Below are 22170 nucleotides of genomic sequence, written 5' to 3' on the forward strand. Positions count from 1 at the left end.
GGTTGCCTTAGATGACTGTATGGAAGCTGCATACTGGCAGCCTTCCTAATGAAGTTTGTTTGTTTGAAGTGTATTATCTCATTTATTTATTTATTTGTATTTATTCATTTATTTTCAAGTAAGTGTACTGTGCTAGCCAAAGTTTATTACAAAACCATACAAACACAGATGATACAAAACAAAACTTCTGCTTAAACAACCAGAAACATGTTATTGCAAGCAAGACTATGAATGAAGACCCTCCACAACAACATACAGTGCATTTATTATTATTATTATTATTATTATTATTATTATTATTATTATTATTTATTAAATTTGTATACTGCCCTTCATCTGAAGATCACAGGATGGTTCACAACATAAAAATACAAAATGAAAACACAAAATACATAATTAAAAAAGCAAGAGCAAAGCAAACCAATACCCCCCCCCCAGAAACATTGAAAAGGCCAGACACAAAAAGATATGTAACGAAGGTGCCAGGTGAGCCTCCTTGGGGAGAGCATTCCATGAAAGGGCCATTCTCATGTTGCCAGCCTTCAGCCCTCTCATGGAGAGGGCACATGAAGAAGGGCCTCAGATGATTATCACAGTTCATATGAGGAGAGCTGGTCCTTGATGTATTGCAAGCAATGCCACCCATCCCTAACCATGGTAGGTGGTACTGAAAGCCACAGAGGGGTCAAGAAGAATTAAGAGGGACACATTTCCTCTGTTTCTCTCCCAACAGAGGTAAATCAAATGGGGCGACCAAAGCAGTTTCTGTGCGCAACCTGGCCTGAATCCCCAGATGAAATGGTTCTAGGGAATCAGTTTCCTCCAAAAGCGCTTGAATCTGGTTCACAACCACCCACTCAAGAACCTTGCCCAAGAATTTCATTGTTGACCTCCGAATCTCCCTTACAATTTACTGCTATTCAGGATTTTTATTTTCAAATGTATAGCCTGCCTCATCCTTTATATTAGGACTAGGCAACCTTTTCTTCTGCTGAGGGCCACATTCCCACTAGAGTAATCCATTGGGGGCCATGTTCCAATAGTTGATGGAGCCATATCTGATGATGAGCAGAGACAAAAGTGCTCCGGGTGAACTAATCTAGAACAAAGACTCCCCCACCCGCTGGACTTCAATCTTCACCTCAGATTAGAATTCTCAATCCTATGCAGATCTCTCAGAAGTAAGCCCTGCTGGGTTTGATGGGGTTATTGTCAAATAAATATACACAGGGATTGGGAGGAGTTGCTTGTGAACAGACCAATATAGCTACCGTTCCAGAAAGCTTTAGTGTGTCAGGGAGAAAATTCCTTCCTGTAGCACCTTAAAGACCAACTAAGTTAGTTCTTGGTATAAGCTTTCGTGTGCATGCACACTTCTTCAGATACCCACACGAAAGCTTATACCAAGAACTAACTTAGTTGGTCTTTAAGGTGCTACAGGAAGGAATTTTTTTATTTTGACTATGGCAGACCAACACGGCTACCTATCTGTAACTGTGTCAGGGAGAGAGAGAGAGTGCACAGATGCCTACCAATTTGTTCTCAGACTATTGGAGAAAAACTTATTTTAATCCAGGGGAAACGTTAAATACTGCCCCTTGTGGTAGTTTCCACTGCTCTTGTTAAGTTGACAGCAACTACTTTCTCGATTGGCTTTATCAGCTCTCTTTTGTTAACTTGCCCTCAGCTCTGGGGCTCAAGTGAGATAAACATGAAAGCCAGCATGTCTAAACAATTCTAATAAGCCAAGGCTTCCAGAAGGTCAGGCTGATAGAAATTTGGAAGTATTTGGCATCTGCAGCTGAAGCTACAAAAAAAGCCCATCCTGATAAAAGTAGGATGGGCTGCAGTTTAATGGCCTTTTAAGCTGCGCAGGCATAAAAAGAAAAGCCCCAATTCAGATCCTCAGCATCTTCAGAGAAAAGATCTCAGGCGTGGGAAAGGTAAGGCGTAAGAAGGACCTGCTAGATGCTCCATCTAGTCCAGCATTCTGTTCTCACAATAGCCAGCTAGATGCCTATGGGAGCTCTCTCCTCACTTGCGAGTCCCAGCATTCAGAGGTCCAGAGGCTTCAGCCATAATGTCAGTGGCTGATGCAAGACACTGCTGGCTAGGAGCAGGCTCTTTAATGCTGCTCTGTCATAACCTTATGGTGCAGAGTTTGCGTCACTCCACCCTTCAGCTGATGCTCAAGAGCAGCCGTCCAACTGCGGCAGCGAGTGCACACCATCAAATTCCTCAAGATGGTTCACATGATGACCACATGTAGAAAGATGAGAATGTGAAGAGAGCTGTCAGCTATTCCTGTGTGGCTGCTGGAAAAAGAGAGGTCACAAGAAAAGGTGCTGGCTCACTACTTGGGGTCCACATCACTGTACCATGTACAACAGCCTTCCCCAAGTTGGTGCCCCCCATATGTTTTGGACTACTGATGCAGTCCCCCAACAGCATGGCTGTGCTGGCTGGGAGTTGTGGTCCAAAATATCTGGAGGGCACCAGGCCGGGGGAGGTCGAGACAGATGAAGTGGACAAAAAAATAATAATCAGCATGGCTCAATTTCAGTCTCTCTGTGAGCAACATGCAAAAGCAATTGTGCAATTAATTCCAAATAACAGACTTTTGCAATTTAAGGTCTCTTTCCTTGTTTAACTAGCTCCCTTGGATAAGCTCAGTACTGAATAACTTTGGCTCAATGCAGCTGGGAATCTCAACATGCAGAAATGATGGGGCTATGCTTTAGAGGGCCAGGACCATAGCTCAGTGGTACGTTTTTATTACACTGGGGCCAGTCACTGCCTCTCAGCCTTACCTACCTCACAGGACTATTGTAAGGTTAAAATGAGGAGAACTATATATGCCACCTTGAGCTCCTTGGAGAAAAGGTGGAATATAAATGTCAGTCAGTCAACCTAGCAAGTACCAAATACTTCCACAATTGCTCTGCATAGAGGATAGACCATAAGTCATTGAGGGGAAGGGAATATCCCTGTTTAGGTCATTAAAAAGCACCCATGTGCCTATAAGCCTGTGCAAAGCACTGTAACCATGACAAGACACTACTGGAACACAGGAGCAGCACACATTAAGTCTCTGAGCCTGTCTGGAATGCCTGCCTAATGCATCAATAGCAATCAGCGGCAGCGGCAGCAACAACAGTAATAATCCTGGTGTGTGTGTTTCTCTCTGCCAGGCAACTGGCTTTCCATCTTTAAAGCAATCAGCTAAAATTGCAGCTCTCACTTATCTCTAACCCTCCCAGGCAAATAAGCAAGCTGGCACCCTTGATGTCATTCCAAGCTCAGATTCATTTTGGCAGGAGCCTGCAGCTCTCCAGTCCCGATACTCACTCTCTCAGTCTACAGGGAGACACAGCTGTTGGTTTTGTAAGATACAAAGCAAGAGAGAATTGAGGATCAAGACTTTATCGGTTCTATTTCTGACACTGAGAAGGGATATGTTCTCTGGCAGCCCAAAGAGGGGCAGGGAAAAGGTATCAGGATACCTCTGCTAAACGATTTGGAGGATGTTGTCTTCAGAGAAGGGGGACTTAAAACCTGGGATCCTATAGTTGGTAAGAGAAACATCCAGAGGAGCCCCTTATCATTTTGAAATGACAGCACTCATAGTCAAAGACAGAAGGCAGAAGGGAGCTGCCAAATGGAGAAGGTAAATGGTAGCTGCCTGCAAGCTGGCTAGCTTGCTGGCCAAATTTTTTTTTTAAAAAAAAGAAACCTTAAAACTGTACCACTTGGCATTAACTTTGTTCCAATGATCCAATACCTTTGGCAGGCTGAAAAAGAAAACCCCTGAGTATTCCACCCACTGTCCTTACTAACAAGTCACAATGAAGTACTGATGGCTGTGTGGTCCAATGCTCTCACCCAAGGCATCTACTTTTTGGCCTATTTATGAAAAGGTAGTTCCCCTGCCACCTATGAAATATTGTCTCTCATTTGATTGTGTGTGTGTGCATTTGTGCATGCACACACATCAGAACACATGTGACTGTACCTCTTTTGCACAGTGCAGGTGCTGTAACTATGTAGATATGATCAAAACAACAATAAAGGTCTAAGCGTATGTCAGGTAAGCATATAAGCAGCAGCCAGTTACCCCACCATACACTAATGTGCACAGACACCCACACATACACACAAGAAATTTATACGCTATAAATCAGAGAGAGCAGCAGAAGGGGATTTGGGATGCCAGAGGAGTGTTTGGGGGGTGAGGCACTCTTGATACTGCCATCATTTTAAAAAAGAAGCCAAGTCTCAACAGCAGAGTTCTCATATGTCACAGGTACATCAACAGGACCCAGATTTCAGAATGGGCTAAAAATAATGTGAGGGATTGGAATTCACCCAACACTATCCCAGCCCCCCTTCAATGTACATTTCCATCTGGCAAATGTGCAAGGGGCAATGCTTGCATGATCTTCCAAGCAATGTTCAAGATCCTGTCTTATGAGAAGCAGCTGTATCCATGACCTCCACTTTGATTACTACTTGCAGTTGCTTGATAGGAAATATTGTCTACAGAGCAACAAACAGTGCATGTACAGAACGACAAGAAAATACCAAGACTTCAGTATGGAATTAGCCTGATCCCCCTGACCCCAAAGGAACCAGGCAATTTATTGTTCTCCTAGCGGAAAGGTCTTAGCAGCTGCAAAAGCCCTTACTTAGGATTTGCAAAGCTCCTCACAAACTCCCCCAAATCCCCTCGCTGAAAATATTCACAGTCACATCCGCCACCTTCATTTCACCCAGAGACGTGCCCAGGCATCTTCCAGGCACCCAAAACAACACGTTTGCTCAGTAAAGATGGGCTGCTTACGCAGCATTAAAATTCAGCTCACAGGTATGGGTAATTGCTGTTTCATATCTCTCAGTGTTGCTCTGGCCAAAAGAGAAACTTTGCAAAGATGCTCAGGATAGCTTGGCTTTATGGCTGTTGAGCCCATGCAGAAGTGAGAGGGGGGCTCAGCCGGGTACACTTGCCCTGGGACTTGGAGGGCCAAACTGATTGGGGGGCCCTGCCAGGGACTGGGTACCTTTTTGTTTGAGTTTATGACTTTATTCTAACAAGACTCCAACTCTGGATCTCAGGCAAGCTGTGCATGGGCCAGGTGGTTAAGCTTGTCCCATTGGAATCCTTGTCCCATTGGAAGTTCTCAACTAACTCCATGACAAGAACTCAGCTCCAAGCTCTAAGCCCCAGAGCAAGACCTTGTCTAACCAGATTCTCAGTAAGGTCATGTGCGACATTATTTAATACTGTGATTCTTAGGCAGGAAGATAAGGACAGGAGATAATTTTGCTACTGTTAGAAATGGTAAACATTTTCAGATTTCTGTTCCTGAACCTGCAGAAAAAATTTGGAGTCTTCGTCTTATGCACATAAAATGGGACAAGAATGGGACAAGAAAGATCTAGGGCTTTCTGGTGCACTCTGTTTTAGGGGGTATGCTGACGCTATACAGTGTTAATTCAGTTAATTCTGTAATTGCATATTTTAAATATTTTTACTTTATTTTAATCATAGCGTTCAGTGGTAGTGGTAATGTTGTCAACATCTATATAATGGGGGAAGTTAATTAGAGCAGTGCCAAATGTTTCATGATTACTGGCTTGGAAACTGCTTTCACAGAGACAGAAAAAACCCTGCAAATGGTTCAAATATTCAGTTTTTTAAAATCCTGTGCCTTCCATTGTTTCTGCTACTGCTTCATAGTTATCCCCGCCCCTCAAAAAAGTCATATGGGCAATCACAGCCAATCAGGGATCACATAATGAGAGGGATGATGCGGTAGCACTATTCAGCCAATCAGTTTTAACTACATGAAATCATCACTAAGGCAAAATGAAGATGATCCAGAGCGAGAGCAAAGCTTCCTGAATTTGTGAGCTTGCAGCAATCACAAAAAACCTGCTGAAAGAATCAGAATCAGGCACTACCTGAAACAACAGCTGTCAAGGCCAGGCAGAAAACTTTTGAGATCTGTGTGTGTGTGTGTGTGTGTGTGTGCGCGCGCGCGCGTGTGTGTTTGTACAGGGGTCAGCAAACATTTTCAGCAGGGGACCGGACCAATGTCCCTCAGACCTTGTGGGGGGCCATACTATATTTTGGAGGGGGGAAATGAACAAATTCCTATGCCTCACAAATAACCCAGAGATGCATTTTAAATAAAAGCACACATTCTACTCATGTAAAAACACGCTGATTCCCATCCGCAGACCAGATTTCGAAGGCAATTGGGCCGGATCCAGCCCCCAGGCCTTAGTTTGCCTACCCATGGTGTAGAACAACTGCTAAAGTTGTTGCTCCCACTCCAAGTTGGTCTTGACTTGAATTTTCATTAAATGACCAGATTCTGAAAACCCACAGCTAAATGATATCATCCACTTTCAGCAGATGACAAAGATTTCATGGACTTACTGGATATCGTTCTAGCTCATCAAATGGCAGCATGACTGACCATGATGCCAACTAGTGAGGTCATTCATAAAGCAAGCCTACTGCAAGGAAGGAAGGAAGCATAATGCTAAAAATAGACAACATGAAAACCAGCAAGTAGGAAACAATGTAGGACATGCAATGTTGCCTTTGTAGGCCTGCAAGTCCACACCCATAAATTAAGCAGTTGCCCTGATGTCTGACATTAACAGCATAGTCACAATGTGCTACAAGAGTGGGCAATCTGTGATCGCTACATCCTTCCTGATAACAGCCAGCCCAATCTATGTGGAAATACAGAAACAGACTCACATAAATGAATGCCCATGCATTAAATGCCCTCCACATAGAAAGCTAGGTATCATGGAGGATTCTAGTTTACCCTTCTCCCTAACATGCTAATTTTTTATGTGCAAGGAATTAGCATTAAATGGTGCAGTCTAGATATAGGGCAACTGCCTAGACTCAGAATTCAAGTCAACTGTTCACCGTTCTCAGCTGTTCTTTTTTCATTCAATGAAAGTAAGACTCTGCATTCAGAGACTCACTGTCATAGCAGCCTTGGTGCCAGGATGGAGAATCTGTGGCCCTCTAGAATTCAATGTTTCTCAAACTTGGGTCTGCAACTGTTGTTGGACTACAACTCCCATCATCCCTGATCATTGACCATGCCAACTGGGGCTGATGGGAGATGGAATGCAACAACATCTGGAGGGCCAAATGGTCCCCATCCCTGTCTTAGTGGAATACTGAATAATCAACATAGAAATCTAAAATTCTGTGGTCACAATAAATGTGAATTTTGCAGGGAGAGGTCTGAAGTGCTATGCAGACTAGAATCCAGTCTTTTTTAGATAATCTACAGTAGGCACAGGCAGAAGGTAGATTGGGATCTACTGGTAGTTTTCTAGGTGATTTGTAGTAGATTGAGAAAAAACATTTATGACTCCCAACTATTTAACAACAAATCTTTTCCTACCTAAATTGGGCGGCTGCAATGAAAACCGCTAATAAGCAAAAGTGGATTTTGCCCTAAAGGACTGTGAGCTCAATTCAGATCTGGTACCAAAAATAAATTCCTAGTCTCAGGAGGCGCTCAGAGGCATAGAATTCCAACTATGTCTTTTGCAGCTGGTTCTGACTAGTAAATTGTGGGGTTTGGCTAAAAAACAAAGCTCATCCTACAACCCTGAACTCTGCCCACCCTAATCTAGGGAATGACAGAACTTTTCACACTCTGTTAATGAAAGGACAGGCAAGCAGACATATGGAGATAATTGGCAATACCATAATAATTTCAGAAGGCTAATTTGTAGCAATGCTGGCCAAGCTCAGCTAACTAAGGTTTAGCCTTTTGATATGAATTCCACCAGATTTGTTTTAGGTGCATCTGATGGATGCTGCATCTCTCTTTAGCATGGAGGTGCTTCTGGTGATAAATTTTATTTAGTTTTCATTTAAAGCTGGACCTATGTAATTTGCACTTGCTGAAACAACATGAAAACCAAAACACTGCCATCCATCAAAATTTGCAGTTCTCCAAAGTATGTCATGCAGCCCTCCAGCCAAGAAACATAAACAAAATGCATTCTATGAGGTAAAATTGCCCAGCAAAAATGGGTATATTAGGCAAAACTGCACACACAAAATGTGCATGTTTGGAGAAATTCACACTAAAATGCTGCTGAATTTTCATGAAGACAAAAAAATAAATAAATCACAAACTGATGTGGGAGTGTGAACTAAAAATTAGAAAAATGAAAACCCAAAGAACCTGAAATTGACAGATTCACCCATTCCTATGTGCTTCTCACAAACCCCACAGGTGGCACCAAGCAACCCTGCCAAGTTGCTTTACCTTATTAGATAAAGACAGATGTTGAAACTCACTGGATTCCAGGGCCTTGAATTCCATATCAAAGAGGCGGGCAACAGGAACATAGAATACTATGAAGTGAAATTGGTTTCCCAGTTACTGGACACCTCATACTTCTGGACCTTCAGTCTTACCTTGTCAGCGAGGCAGTCAGACTCTTCCGCCAGGAGGTATACGGTCCCACCCTCGGCCATAAGGAGAGCAGTGTCAGTGGTGGATGAAGATCTTGGCCGGCCTTGGTGTTGGTGCAGTATTGCTGTCAGGCTGCTATCTTGGGGGGCCTTGCGGACAAGGTGCGGGCTGATTTTCTGGGGTTCCAGGGAGCCACTCTTGGCTCTCCGACTGCCGCTGTGCAAGCTAGTCCCCCTCTTGATGGAAGGACGGGAGCGGATCTGCTGCAACACCCTGTTGAAGGCAGTGGGCCGAGCCGGAAGATCGTGGAGAGACATGGCATAGGAGACACGGTGCATCTCAGGGGAACGTTCTTTTTCGTCTGGGGAGTCGTGGTCAGACATGCCATGGTGCTGGTGCTGCTGCTGCTGTGATGACTCCTGGGAGTTATGGTGCTCCCGTTCCCGGGACCGTCTGCGGCTATGGAAAAGATGCTTAAGGCCATGGCCAAACATAGATCCCTCAGACAGCTGTTGTATCTTCTGCATGGAGAAGAGAGACAAAAGCATTGGAAGCACAGGGGCTACACAGGGCTTCTCTTACATAACACAGATGGAAAAATTAGCTCGCAATATTTCCACAATCCTGCAGCTGCATCTTCTGTTGTTACGAACTGGTTTACGGTTTTTGAAGTCCAGGCTCACCCACACATAACAATCTGGAGTACAATATTTTGCATTTCATGACCATGAACCTAGGGATCCAGCACTCTCAGCATTGATTAACCTCAAGGGTTCCACTACCACCACCATTTGTTGAACTATCACAATTCACCACCAGTACACACTTATACACACTTACTGCTCCCCCAGGCCTCCCAAAAGATCCTACGTCAGCTAGCATCCAGCAAGAACCATTGTCAGAGCACTTTTGCCAGGGAGGCAGGCAATGGATGTGAGCAATGTGGGGTAATGATTACGATGATTGTACAATACCAAGCGACTGGAAGGCTGAGAGATCACATTGATACCATTTAATAGCACAGTGACAATTGTGATAATGTCGTGTGCGCCCCCCCCCCCCCCCGAGACATATTTCTTAAGGGGTGGGAAGGGTGCTAAACATCAGGATTATTCATCATTCTTATACAACCATCAAAGCCTAGCATAGTATGCCCTATCCATTGTTACAGCTGGATGTTTTAAAGGAGATCACTATATTGCATTAAGATCTGCAGCAGAGGTGGGGAAGTTTTGTGGCCCTCTAACTGTTGCTGGGCTACAACTCCCACTATCCCCGAACACTGGCCATGCTAGCAGGGGCCAATGGGAGTACAGCATCATCTGGAGGGCCACAGGTTCTTTGCCCCTGATCTGCACCCTAACTGTGACTGGTGTGGCAGGTGTCCTGTGGTCATTTCCACACTTTTTGCTGACAACTCTTCAATTTGCAAAAGCATTCTCCATAGCAGGTGCTTTTCTTCCTGGCCTTTTAAATATGCTTTAACAAGATATACTACCTCCCAACTGAACCTGCCAGCTATAGATATTAACTCCTGCCCATTTGTCCTGCAAACTCTGCTTTAAGGAGTCCCATGAGTTGGCACAAGCTTTTGCCAAAGTCACAGCTTCACTAGACTGAGGGAGACAGAGAAGAAAGTCTAGAAGAGAGCTGGATGCTCTGCTGCTTTTGCCAAACTACAAGGCAAGCTATGGTTACAGTTACTCAAGTCAAGCCTAACCAGATGCATCTTACAGAAGCTACAGGCAATGTAACCAAATTTCATGTATAAGTGCAAAAGCAAACCATAGCTTCCTTCATTAAATCATCATTGAAAACTGAATAGGAGATTTTCCTTTCTTCAGAGTTTATGTGGCTTTAGTAGCTAAAAGTCTTGGTTGTGGCCCACTCAGGTTTCCTCCACAATCGAAGTAATATGAGGCAGGAAAAAATGCCAGAACAAGGGACAAAATGCTGGTCTTACACCCTGGATAGCCAATGTGGTGTCCTGCAGATGTTGTTGGACTGCAGTTCCCATCATCCCTGACCATCGGCCTTGCTGGCTGAGGCTGATGGGAGAACCAGATTTGGCTATTACTGTATTAAAATACAGTATATGTATACACACACACATATATATGTATATGCATAAAAGTTTGCTTATAAGCAGAACAAACTTCCTTTTGGGACATTGCTTCAAGATGGAATGAAAGAGCCACATAATCTTTCCGAGGAAGCTGGAAGTCAGGAGCAGAAAAGTGTTGATCCTGCCATATCTTGCAACATATCAAAGCAATTAAACAACAGATTGTCCCCCAGAAAGACCACTGGGTGGCAACTTGTGTCAGTTGCCATTTCAAATGAGCTTGTTGCTATTTTTGGAGCAGAGAACAAATTTCCCACCACATCATCCCATATCTGTGTGTGTTTAATGCACCTGGCAAATAAGTGGATCTGTGGAAGAGAAGTGTGTGGTGGAGCCTGCTCCCAGCCTGCAACTCCCAGAACCTGGGCTGCTTTGAACCCATTCATTCGTCTGTGGTGCTTATGGGGCATGGTTTGGTTAGGCATGGAATGTAGATAAAAGTTTTTCCTATGTATTGATCAAGGATCCCTAGGCGATGAAATAAAAGGTATTTCCAATCCATGTTACATGTTGTCCATGGTCATAAAAGAAAGGACTTAGCTAATGTTAGTGGATGCAAACATAATTAAAAGATTATTTTTTTCATAAACAAACTATGTGGGAAATTTTCTATTTTCATTTGTATGCATCTCTAATTATGGGATCAGATTTTCTGAAGGATGACAACAAGGACATTCTGTACATTCTGCTCTCCCAGGAGAACATGGTATTTGGCCATACATTACTTCTTATCTTGTTTTATTTTTCTTGCAGAAAGATTAACCTGTAATGCTCTTTCATTATTAATAAACCAGACTGAGCTTGGTTATGTGAAATCATTAATATGTAACAAGCCCAACAATGCTGAGTTCTTTTGAAAAACATGACAAACAGTGACCCTACAGGAGCTGCAGTTTTATGAGCATTTAGAAAAGTGATCCTAGCAGCCCACTGACAAGGAGTCTGCATCAGCACTCTCATCTAATTAAATTAATGATTTTGTATTGGGAAAACAGCTGAAGACTCAAAAGTGCACTGCTGGTGCAAGAATAGCAGCTGACCTAAGACCAGGGCTTTCTTGTGGGATCAGGGCCACCATGCAGGTGAAACTTGGCATGAGAAGTGCAAGCTTCCATCACATTCCATCAAAGCAAACAGAACGAAGCCCCTGAAGCAGAAACAACTGGGCCCAATTCTAATAAAAGAGCAGCATATTCACCTCCAAGGATCTCACATTCAGTGCAGCCTATGCACTGGTTAAAAAAACTCTTGGAGAGATGTCAGGCTGCAGGCCCAAGGCCTTCCCTTTCAAAGCCTTTTAAACCACAGAGCCTAGGGCTTGCTGATCAGAAGGTCGGCGGTTCGAATCCCCATGACAGGGTGAGCTCCTGTTGCTCGGTCCCTGCTCCTGCCAACCTAGCAGTTTGAAAGCACGTCACAGTGCAAGTAGATAAACAGGTACCACTCCGGCAGGAAGGTAAACGGCATTTCTGTGCACAGCTCTGGTTCACAGAAGCGGCTTAGTCATGCTGGCCACATGACCCAGAAGCTGTATGCCGGCTCCCTCGGCCAGTAAAGCGAGATGAGCGCCGCAACCCCAGAGTCGTCCGCAACTGAACTTAACAGTCAGGTGTCCCTTTACCTTTACTAACTTTCAAAAAGGGGGTGGATTTAGATGTCAAGGCACTGTTGAAAAAAATTGCTCCTCTGGACGTCACCTTGCTTTTTCAAGGCTTGTGTGCTCCATGTCACAACAGGGGCACGACATGGGGCAAGTGGTAGGGAACAAATATCTAATAAATCCAAAGCAGACCACAGAGGATCTTCAGCCCACCTGTGTTCTGGTTTGCCTATGAATGCAAAACTCATCTTGCCACAAAGCTATCCACCATATAGCAGATCAGACTATTGGTCCATCTTGCCTAGTAATGCTTATTCTGACTGGCAGTAGCTCTCTACAGTCTCAGACGGAGGTCTTTTCTAATGACCAGCTATGTGGTCCTCCGAACTAGACATGTTAAGGACTTAGTCTGGGTCAGTTCTTTCTGCACAGTCCCACCCAGGGACTTCCTCTCTCGGGAGCCTTTCCCTCCTTGGATTTTTTTTTGGGGGGGGTGGCGGCTTATCTATTTGTTAATAAAAGCATTTATACAAAACATCAGTAGGGCAATCATTAAAATGACTGGCTAATCAAGAGACATTTTAAACAACTGAATAGGCCTGTCTGCTTTTTAAAAAGTCTTCTAGAGATGCCTGAAAGCCAAAGGTGAGAATGCCTGCCAAATGACTGCAGGAGGAGTATTCCACAGCAGGGAACTAGTGACACTACATGCCTGATATCCACTTGAGGCCAGTTGGGCTTCTGGAACACACGGCACAACTAACAGCACTCCTCTGGATGAGCTCAAGAATTCTGCTGGGAAATAAGGGCTCAGGAAGTGCTTAAGAGCCTGGACTCGTTTTTCAGCCCTTTGCATACCAACACAAGAACCTTGAACCTTCCATGTATTTTTGCATTCTCTATGCCTGAACCCTAGTTTGAGTTCCACTGAAGTATCAGAGAAGGGGCAGAAACATTCATTTCCCAAATATCAACTTGATCTCATGGTTCCTGGAAGCCTCACATCAGCACCCCACGGTTTAATCAAAAGTGAAGAACACTTAATGTGTAGTTTTCTGCAAACTAGCCTCAAGTCACTCAACTCCCACTAGTACCCAAATCATTAGGCCTCCTTTATTCTCATTAAAAGTTAGGAATAATTTACTAGCCACTAAAGTTGCACAGGGGAAGGGCAAAGAGGCTCAAGCTTTCCTCATCAGCCAATTGACTTTAAGAATCAGAACGTCTTACCGATTTTCACCTGTGAAAAGGATTACCAGAAAGAAAGGGGAAAAAACCCTACCGTATTGAATTGCTGCTTTGGGCCATCATGATTTAAAGTTTATTCTATTTATAGAGTCTCTATGGAAACGGAGCGCACGTAAGGTAGAAAAGAACTATAAAACCCACAGATTTCTGCATCATGGTACAGAATGGATTTAGATTCTTTGTTTGCCCTTTAAAAAAAGGCTCATGGGAACCAAAATGCCTGATTCCCACATTTTAAAAATAACCATTAAAAAAAACATTTTTTAAAAAAAGAGGCTGGGGACCGGGAAGGAAAAATAGGCTGTTTTCACAGCATCACACCATGCCTTGCATGTTTCCTTTTGGGAGAAAATGGACAGATGACAACTGACATAACCAGACCATGCAAATGTACGCTGGCAAATTATTCTGATCTATGGATTTCTCAAAAGAAAGTAAGAAAAGCCCTGCATAGTCAGGCCAAATGTCTACCAAGCCTAACATCCTGTGTGTCCTATTTCACAGAGGATAGTCTTCTTTTTGAAACAGTTCTCTGTCTGGTCCAAGGCTGCATTCACGCAGCAATTTATTCCATTTCCCTGACATTTCCCAAGCAGGTAATTTCCACATTAGATTTGAGCTTTCACACAATGTAAAAGCCACTCCCAAAAAACTAACGGAATATAGCGCATGTTTAGCCTTCATTTCTATGCTATTTGATTCCAGGAAAAAATCCATGTGCAGCCCCCTTAGCCTAGAAAACTGCGGTAGTAAAGTGATGGAATTTGGAACAGTATACCAGCATACAGTTATTTCCTGCTGTTTTCATGTGGAAACAATTAAAATTAGGCACGTGTGGAGCATTGCCCAATGACATCCATTGCTGTGTCAAGCCACGCCCACTGCTATGAACAAAATATAGGGCAACATGTCAGTCAAAAAAACCCCCACTTCCATAGCATAACAGGTACTGCAGTGTGAAAGGGACGTCAGAAAATAGGACATAAGTCCTAGCATTATAATCAGGAAAACTAGTGCCAGATTCACATGCACCCAAAGTCGAGTTATCTTCCTCCATAAAAAGAGAGAGGAGCAGGAGCCTTGAAGCTGCTCACTGACAACACATGGACAGCAAAACTGAGTAGGCACGGGGAGGGCACTGGCTTTAGTCTTCTCTACCATAGTGAGATATCCAATCATAGAACTGTAGAGTTGGAAAGGATCCCAAGGGCCATCTAGTCCAACCCCCTGCAGTGCAAGAATCTTTTTGCCCAACGTGGGACTCGAACCCACAACCCTGAGATATATAGTATTTCTGTTTAAGCGATGGCCATTTTTTCCACATTTGCACATACATATAAATTAGGATAGGGGATTGTATGCAGATCTGTGACCTCTTCTTTCCTTTCTCTGTTTTTGCGCAACCCCAGAGTCGGTCACGACTGGACCTAATGGTCAGGGGTCCCTTGACCTTCCTGCCAACCTAGCAGTTCGAAAGCACGTCAAAGTGCAAGTAGATAAATAGGTACCACTCTGGCAGGAAGGTAAACGGCATTTCCATGTGCTACTCTGGTTCGCCAGAAGCGGCTTAGTCATGCTGGCCACATGACCCGGAAGCTGTCTGCGGACAAACACCGGCTCCCTCGGCCTATAGAGCGAGATGAGCACCCCAACCCCAGAGTTGTCCGTGACTGGACCTAATGGTCAGGGGTCCCTTTACCTTTTATAGATTAGGATAGGGGATTGTATGCAGATCTGTGACCTCTTTTTTCCTTTCTCTGTTTTTGTCTGTTTGCTTGACAAGCATGAGTGGTCATCCTACTGCTTCCCAAAGTGGCCAACTAATTATTACTCGGAAGCTCATAAGTAGACCACGAAGGCAGCAGGCCTCCCCTGCTGTTATTTCCCAGCAACTGATATTTAGTAGCATACTGCTTCTGAACCTAGAGAGTCTGGGAGATCAGCAGAGAAGCACCAGAACCTGTTGATTGGTTCCATTGGTGTGGTGGCTAAGGTGTTGGGCTAGGATCTGGGAGATCAGTGTTCAAATCCCCACTCAACCACAAAACTCACTGGGTGACCTTGGGCCAGTCATTGCCTCTCAGCATAATTTAATTTACAGGGTGGTTGTAAGGATAAAATGGGGAGGGAGAAAGTCATGCATGGTCACTCTGAAGCTCCTTGAAGGAAAGGTGGAAATAGAAATGTACCGTAATAGGTATAGAAATAAATAAAAGACCTGCTCTTCACCAGAACATACAAAAGCGCAATACCATTGTTTGAATCTAATACAGTCACTGCATGAATGGAACAGATTTAGAGGAGTAGTGGGGAGGAGAGTAAGAGGAAGTCCAAGTGCATGATCCAAAAGTTGCTTTGCGAGTGCAATGACTTCGTTGTATGCAACCTAATTAAAGCAATGATTTAAAATAAAATAAAAACCACCACCCGTAACCTCAAAACAATAATTACATGCCACACATTACAAGGAGGACATGATAATGATAGTATGCCTCTGAATCTCATGTGGCAAGAGTGCTATTGCACAAGGAACTTACTTATGGGCCTCCCAGAGGCATCTGTTTAGCCACTGTGAGAACAGAGGGCTGGACTAGATAGGCTTTTGACCTGATCTAGCACAGCACTTTTTGTGTTAATATAATTAACCCCAAGCCTTGATATATAATAAAACTGCATCCTATTCAATCATGGTTGTATTAACTTGCCAATCTTAACCTGAGTGAGTCAATAACAACCTTCAAAGCATGAAACGTGACTCATTTTCCAAACAATGCAAATGAAAAACTTAGACAAATTACCAATGCACACAGCTAGTGACAAAAGCGTAGGAGTCTGTTTCCGAATATTGCACATATATACAGAGATATTTTACATATATGTAGAGGCAGACACCTAAACCTTCCATCCCTTTGGATAATCTCATCTATTGTTCTGGCTAAACAACTGACCTAATTAAAAATAATAATTGTAAAATGGACTTCAAGGTACATATTTAAATGTGTTTTTATTGGAACAGCTTGCAGGGCTTGTTCTCAAGGTACTGAGGCCAAAACTCATGATAACTTTTGACATGGTAAAGACACCGTGAAGTGATCTTATGGCAGCAATTTCATGGTTTATGTGTGTACACTCTCATGTAACAACAGCAAATAATTATAATGGCAAAGCAGAAAAATTCAAAAGGCAGAATTTGACCCAACCTAGTAAATACTGATTTTTACCACTGGGGGGCAGACAAACAAAATACTGTATTTATGACATAAAACCAACATTGGTAAATAATGATAAAGATGATGGTGGTGGTGTTTGTTCCGGGTAATTACCACATCAAAAGAAAGATTCCGGCCATAGATACAACCTTCAGTTCAAAAAAACACTGTGTTTCAGTAAGACCCTCCCCCATGACTGTACAAACGAGAGTCTTGGTTGAAAAAAAATTATATATATATATATATATATATATGCTTTCGTAGATTTTCACGGGTACAGGAATGTAGGTTTTGGTGTCTTCGGGTGTCTTCCCGTGTAAGAGTTGGGGTGTCTAGGCGACGTTTCGACGAGGTCTCACTCGTCATCTTCAGGCTGGTGCTTTCGGCTTCTTGTTACTGGAACAGAGCAGGATCTCAGTGTTTGAGTTCCTATAAATACTGTTGAGGGGGTGTGGTGTATAGCCTCCAACGTTCTGGGCAGAGGGGAAGTTCCCAGGTTAGTTTGCCTATTCTTCTTTTGTTCCTTAATTACTTGAGGGATATCTTGAGTGATTTCTTGAGTGATATTCTGAGTACCACTTAGGTGGGTCATTAAGTGTGGATTAGTTGCTAAAGCTTTCGTGTCTTGACCTCTTGAGCTTGTGAAGAGTTTTTCTGAGAAGATGGCTGTACTGCACTTAGTTGTGCTCTGGCTTGGCTTCGTGTATAGGGGCGAGCTGTGGTTTTGTGCCCTGTGCCAGCCAGATCTGTGTAGGGATTGCAGGGGGGTGCAGCATCCGGAGGTGCCACTATGGTTTGGCTACTGGATGGTGTCTGTAATTTATCTGTGGAGAGGGTCTGGGTTTGGGTCTGGTGTGGTTGATTGGTGATGGCGTTCTGTGTGCCTCTGGTTCTGGTGTCGGTTTTTGTGGGGAGGGCTAATTTCCAGATGTCTGGCAGGCGGGACGTGTCGTCACGCTTGTTCATGTTGTGAGGGTGTTTCTCTATCTCGATGGCTTCCATGATTATTCTCTTGTGGTGATGTTCCATGTTAAAGAGCAATTTGGAATCTGCAAAATTAATTTCGTGTCCTGTTTCTTTCATGTGTTGGAAAAGAGAGGAAGTTTTTTCTTCTTTTTTGACGGCATTCTTGTGTTCTGCGATACGTGCATTTATTCGTCTGTTTGTTTGTCCAATGTACGTGGCTGGGCAGACTTTGCAGGGTATTTCATAGACCCCTTGGTTTTCCAACTGGATTTTATCTTTGGGGTTTCTGAGGATATTGGCTATTTTTTGGTTGGTGCAAAAGGCTGTTTTGATATTGTGTTTATGGAGGATTTTGCTAATTTTATCTGTAGTGCCCTTGATATAAGGAAGGAGGGCCATGCCATTGTTTTCTTCTGTGTCTTGGTTTTTGGGGGGTGTTTCTTTTTGGATTAGCTTCGTAACCCTGTTTTGCTGGTATCCATTGGCGATTAACACATTTGAGAGATTCTGTAACTCAGTTGTCAAGTGGTCTTTGTCAGCCAGGCGTTTGGTTCTGGAGATGAGAGTCTTGGCTACGGAGTTTATTTGTGCAGGGTGGTGGTGTGATTGTGCATGTAAGTAGCGGTTGGTGTGTGTTTTTTTCCGGTAGATAGTGTGTCCTAGGGAGCCATCAGGTTTTTTGTAGATTAGGACGTCAAGGAAGGGAAGTTGGTTGTTGGCTTCTATTTCCATAGTGAATTGTATTTTGGGGTGTAGGCTGTTGAGATATGTGAGGAAGCTATCTAGTTTTTCTTTCCCGTGTGGCCAAATTACAAAGGTGTCGTCAACATATCTGAGCCAAAGTTTGGGTTTGTGTTCTGACTTGTCTAAAGCATTGGTTTCAAAGTGTTCCATGTACAAATTTGCGATGACCGGTGAGAGGGGTGATCCCACCGGTCATCGCAAATTTGTACATGGAACACTTTGAAACCAATGCTTTAGACAAGTCAGAACACAAACCCAAACTTTGGCTCAGATATGTTGACGACACCTTTGTAATTTGGCCACACGGGAAAGAAAAACTAGATAGCTTCCTCACATATCTCAACAGCCTACACCCCAAAATACAATTCACTATGGAAATAGAAGCCAACAACCAACTTCCCTTCCTTGACGTCCTAATCTACAAAAAACCTGATGGCTCACTAGGACACACTATCTACCGGAAAAAAACACACACCAACCGCTACTTACATGCACAATCACACCACCACCCTGCACAAATAAACTCCGTAGCCAAGACTCTCATCTCCAGAACCAAACGCCTGGCTGACAAAGACCACTTGACAACTGAGTTACAGAATCTCTCAAATGTGTTAATCGCCAATGGATACCAGCAAAACAGGGTTACGAAGCTAATCCAAAAAGAAACACCCCCCAAAAACCAAGACACAGAAGAAAACAATGGCATGGCCCTCCTTCCTTATATCAAGGGCACTACAGATAAAATTAGCAAAATCCTCCATAAACACAATATCAAAACAGCCTTTTGCACCAACCAAAAAATAGCCAATATCCTCAGAAACCCCAAAGATAAAATCCAGTTGGAAAACCAAGGGGTCTATGAAATACCCTGCAAAGTCTGCCCAGCCACGTACATTGGACAAACAAACAGACGAATAAATGCACGTATCGCAGAACACAAGAATGCCGTCAAAAAAGAAGAAAAAACTTCCTCTCTTTTCCAACACATGAAAGAAACAGGACACGAAATTAATTTTGCAGATTCCAAATTGCTCTTTAACATGGAACATCACCACAAGAGAATAATCATGGAAGCCATCGAGATAGAGAAACACCCTCACAACATGAACAAGCGTGACGACACGTCCCGCCTGCCAGACATCTGGAAATTAGCCCTCCCCACAAAAACCGACACCAGAACCAGAGGCACACAGAACGCCATCACCAATCAACCACACCAGACCCAAACCCAGACCCTCTCCACAGATAAATTACAGACACCATCCAGTAGCCAAACCATAGTGGCACCTCCGGATGCTGCACCCCCCTGCAATCCCTACACAGATCTGGCTGGCACAGGGCACAAAACCACAGCTCGCCCCTATACACGAAGCCAAGCCAGAGCACAACTAAGTGCAGTACAGCCATCTTCTCAGAAAAACTCTTCACAAGCTCAAGAGGTCAAGACACGAAAGCTTTAGCAACTAATCCACACTTAATGACCCACCTAAGTGGTACTCAGAATATCACTCAAGAAATCACTCAAGATATCCCTCAAGTAATTAAGGAACAAAAGAAGAATAGGCAAACTAACCTGGGAACTTCCCCTCTGCCCAGAACGTTGGAGGCTATACACCACACCCCCTCAACAGTATTTATAGGAACTCAAACACTGAGATCCTGCTCTGTTCCAGTAACAAGAAGCCGAAAGCACCAGCCTGAAGATGACGAGTGAGACCTCGTCGAAACGTCGCCTAGACACCCCAACTCTTACACGGGAAGACACCCGAAGACACCAAAACCTATATATATATATATATATATATATGTTTTCGTAGATTTTCACGGGTACAGGAATGCAGGTTTTGGTGTCCTCGGGTGTCTTCCCGTGTAAAAGTTGGGGTGTCTAGGCGACGTTTCGACGAGGTCTCACTCGTCATCTTCAGGCTGGTGCTTTCGGCTTCTTGTTACTGGAACAGAGCGGGATCTCAGTGTTTGAGTTCCTATAAATACTGTAGAGGGGTGTGGTGTATTGCCTCAAAAGTTCTGGGCAGAGGGGAAGTTCCCAGGCTAGTGTTCTTTTCTTCTTTTGTTCCTTAATTACTTGAGGGATATCTTGAGTGATTTCTTGAGTGATATTCTGAGTACCACTTAGGTGGGTCATTAGGTGTGGATTAGTTGCTAAAGCCTTCGTGTCTTGACCTCTTGAATTTGTGAAGAGTTTTTCTGGGAAGATGGCTGTACTGCACTTAGTTGTGCTTTGGCTTGGCTTCGTGTATAGGGGCGAGCTGTGGTTTTGTGCCCTGTGCCAGCCAGATCTGTGTAGGGATTGCAGGGGGGTGCAGCATCCGGAGGTGCCACTATGGTTTGGTTACTGGATGGTGTCTGTAATTTATCTGTGGAGAGGGTCTGGGTTTGGGTCTGGTGTGGTTGATTGGTGGTGGCGTTCTGTGTGCCTCTGGATCTGGTGTCGGTTTTTGTGGGGAGGGCTAATTTCCAGATGTCTGGCAGGCGGGACGTGTCGTCACGCTTGTTCATGTTGTGAGGGTGTTTCTCTATCTCGATGGCTTCCATGATTATTCTCTTGTGGTGATGTTCCATGTTAAAGAGCAATTTGGAATCTGCAAAATTAATTTCGTGTCCTGTTTCTTTCATGTGTTGGAAAAGAGAGGAAGATTTTTCTTCTTTTTTGACGGCATTCTTGTGTTCTGCGATACGTGCATTTATTCGTCTGTTTGTTTGTCCAATGTACGTGGCTGGGCAGACTTTGCAGGGTATTTCATAGACCCCTTGGTTTTCCAACTGGATTTTATCTTTGGGGTTTCTGAGGATATTGGCTATTTTTTGGTTGGTGCAAAAGGCTGTTTTGATATTGTGTTTATGGAGGATTTTGCTAATTTTATCTGTAGTGCCCTTGATATAAGGAAGGAGGGCCATGCCATTGTTTTCTTCCGTGTCTTGGTTTTTGGGGGGTGTTTCTTTTTGGATTAGCTTCTTAACCCTGTTTTGCTGGTATCCATTGGCGATTAACACATTTGAGAGATTAACACAACTGAGTTACAGAATCTCTCAAATGTGTTAATCGCCAATGGATACCAGCAAAACAGGGTTAAGAAGCTAATCCAAAAAGAAACACCCCCCAAAAACCAAGACACGGAAGAAAACAATGGCATGGCCCTCCTTCCTTATATCAAGGGCACTACAGATAAAATTAGCAAAATCCTCCATAAACACAATATCAAAACAGCCTTTTGCACCAACCAAAAAATAGCCAATATCCTCAGAAACCCCAAAGATAAAATCCAGTTGGAAAACCAAGGGGTCTATGAAATACCCTGCAAAGTCTGCCCAGCCACGTACATTGGACAAACAAACAGACGAATAAATGCACGTATCGCAGAACACAAGAATGCCGTCAAAAAAGAAGAAAAATCTTCCTCTCTTTTCCAACACATGAAAGAAACAGGACACGAAATTAATTTTGCAGATTCCAAATTGCTCTTTAACATGGAACATCACCACAAGAGAATAATCATGGAAGCCATCGAGATAGAGAAACACCCTCACAACATGAACAAGCGTGACGACACGTCCCGCCTGCCAGACATCTGGAAATTAGCCCTCCCCACAAAAACCGACACCAGATCCAGAGGCACACAGAACGCCACCACCAATCAACCACACCAGACCCAAACCCAGACCCTCTCCACAGATAAATTACAGACACCATCCAGTAACCAAACCATAGTGGCACCTCCGGATGCTGCACCCCCCTGCAATCCCTACACAGATCTGGCTGGCACAGGGCACAAAACCACAGCTCGCCCCTAT

At 43.8% G+C, this 22170-nt stretch overlaps 1 protein-coding gene across 2 annotated transcripts in view; it reads right to left on the reverse strand.

Moving 5' to 3' along the window:
* Positions 1 to 22170, reverse strand: part of TMCC2 (transmembrane and coiled-coil domain family 2) — a 101762-nt gene that overhangs the window by 64179 nt on the left and 15413 nt on the right. For both annotated transcript variants that reach the window (XM_083508881.1, XM_083508884.1), the window contains exon 3: positions 8471 to 8989. In XM_083508881.1, coding sequence (XP_083365007.1) covers positions 8471 to 8989 — 519 coding nt within the window. The remainder of the gene's footprint in view (positions 1 to 8470; positions 8990 to 22170) is intronic.

The sequence above is a fragment of the Podarcis liolepis genome, assembly GCF_965112155.1.
Source record: "Podarcis liolepis genome assembly, chromosome: 6".
Lineage (NCBI taxonomy): Eukaryota > Metazoa > Chordata > Lepidosauria > Squamata > Lacertidae > Podarcis > Podarcis liolepis.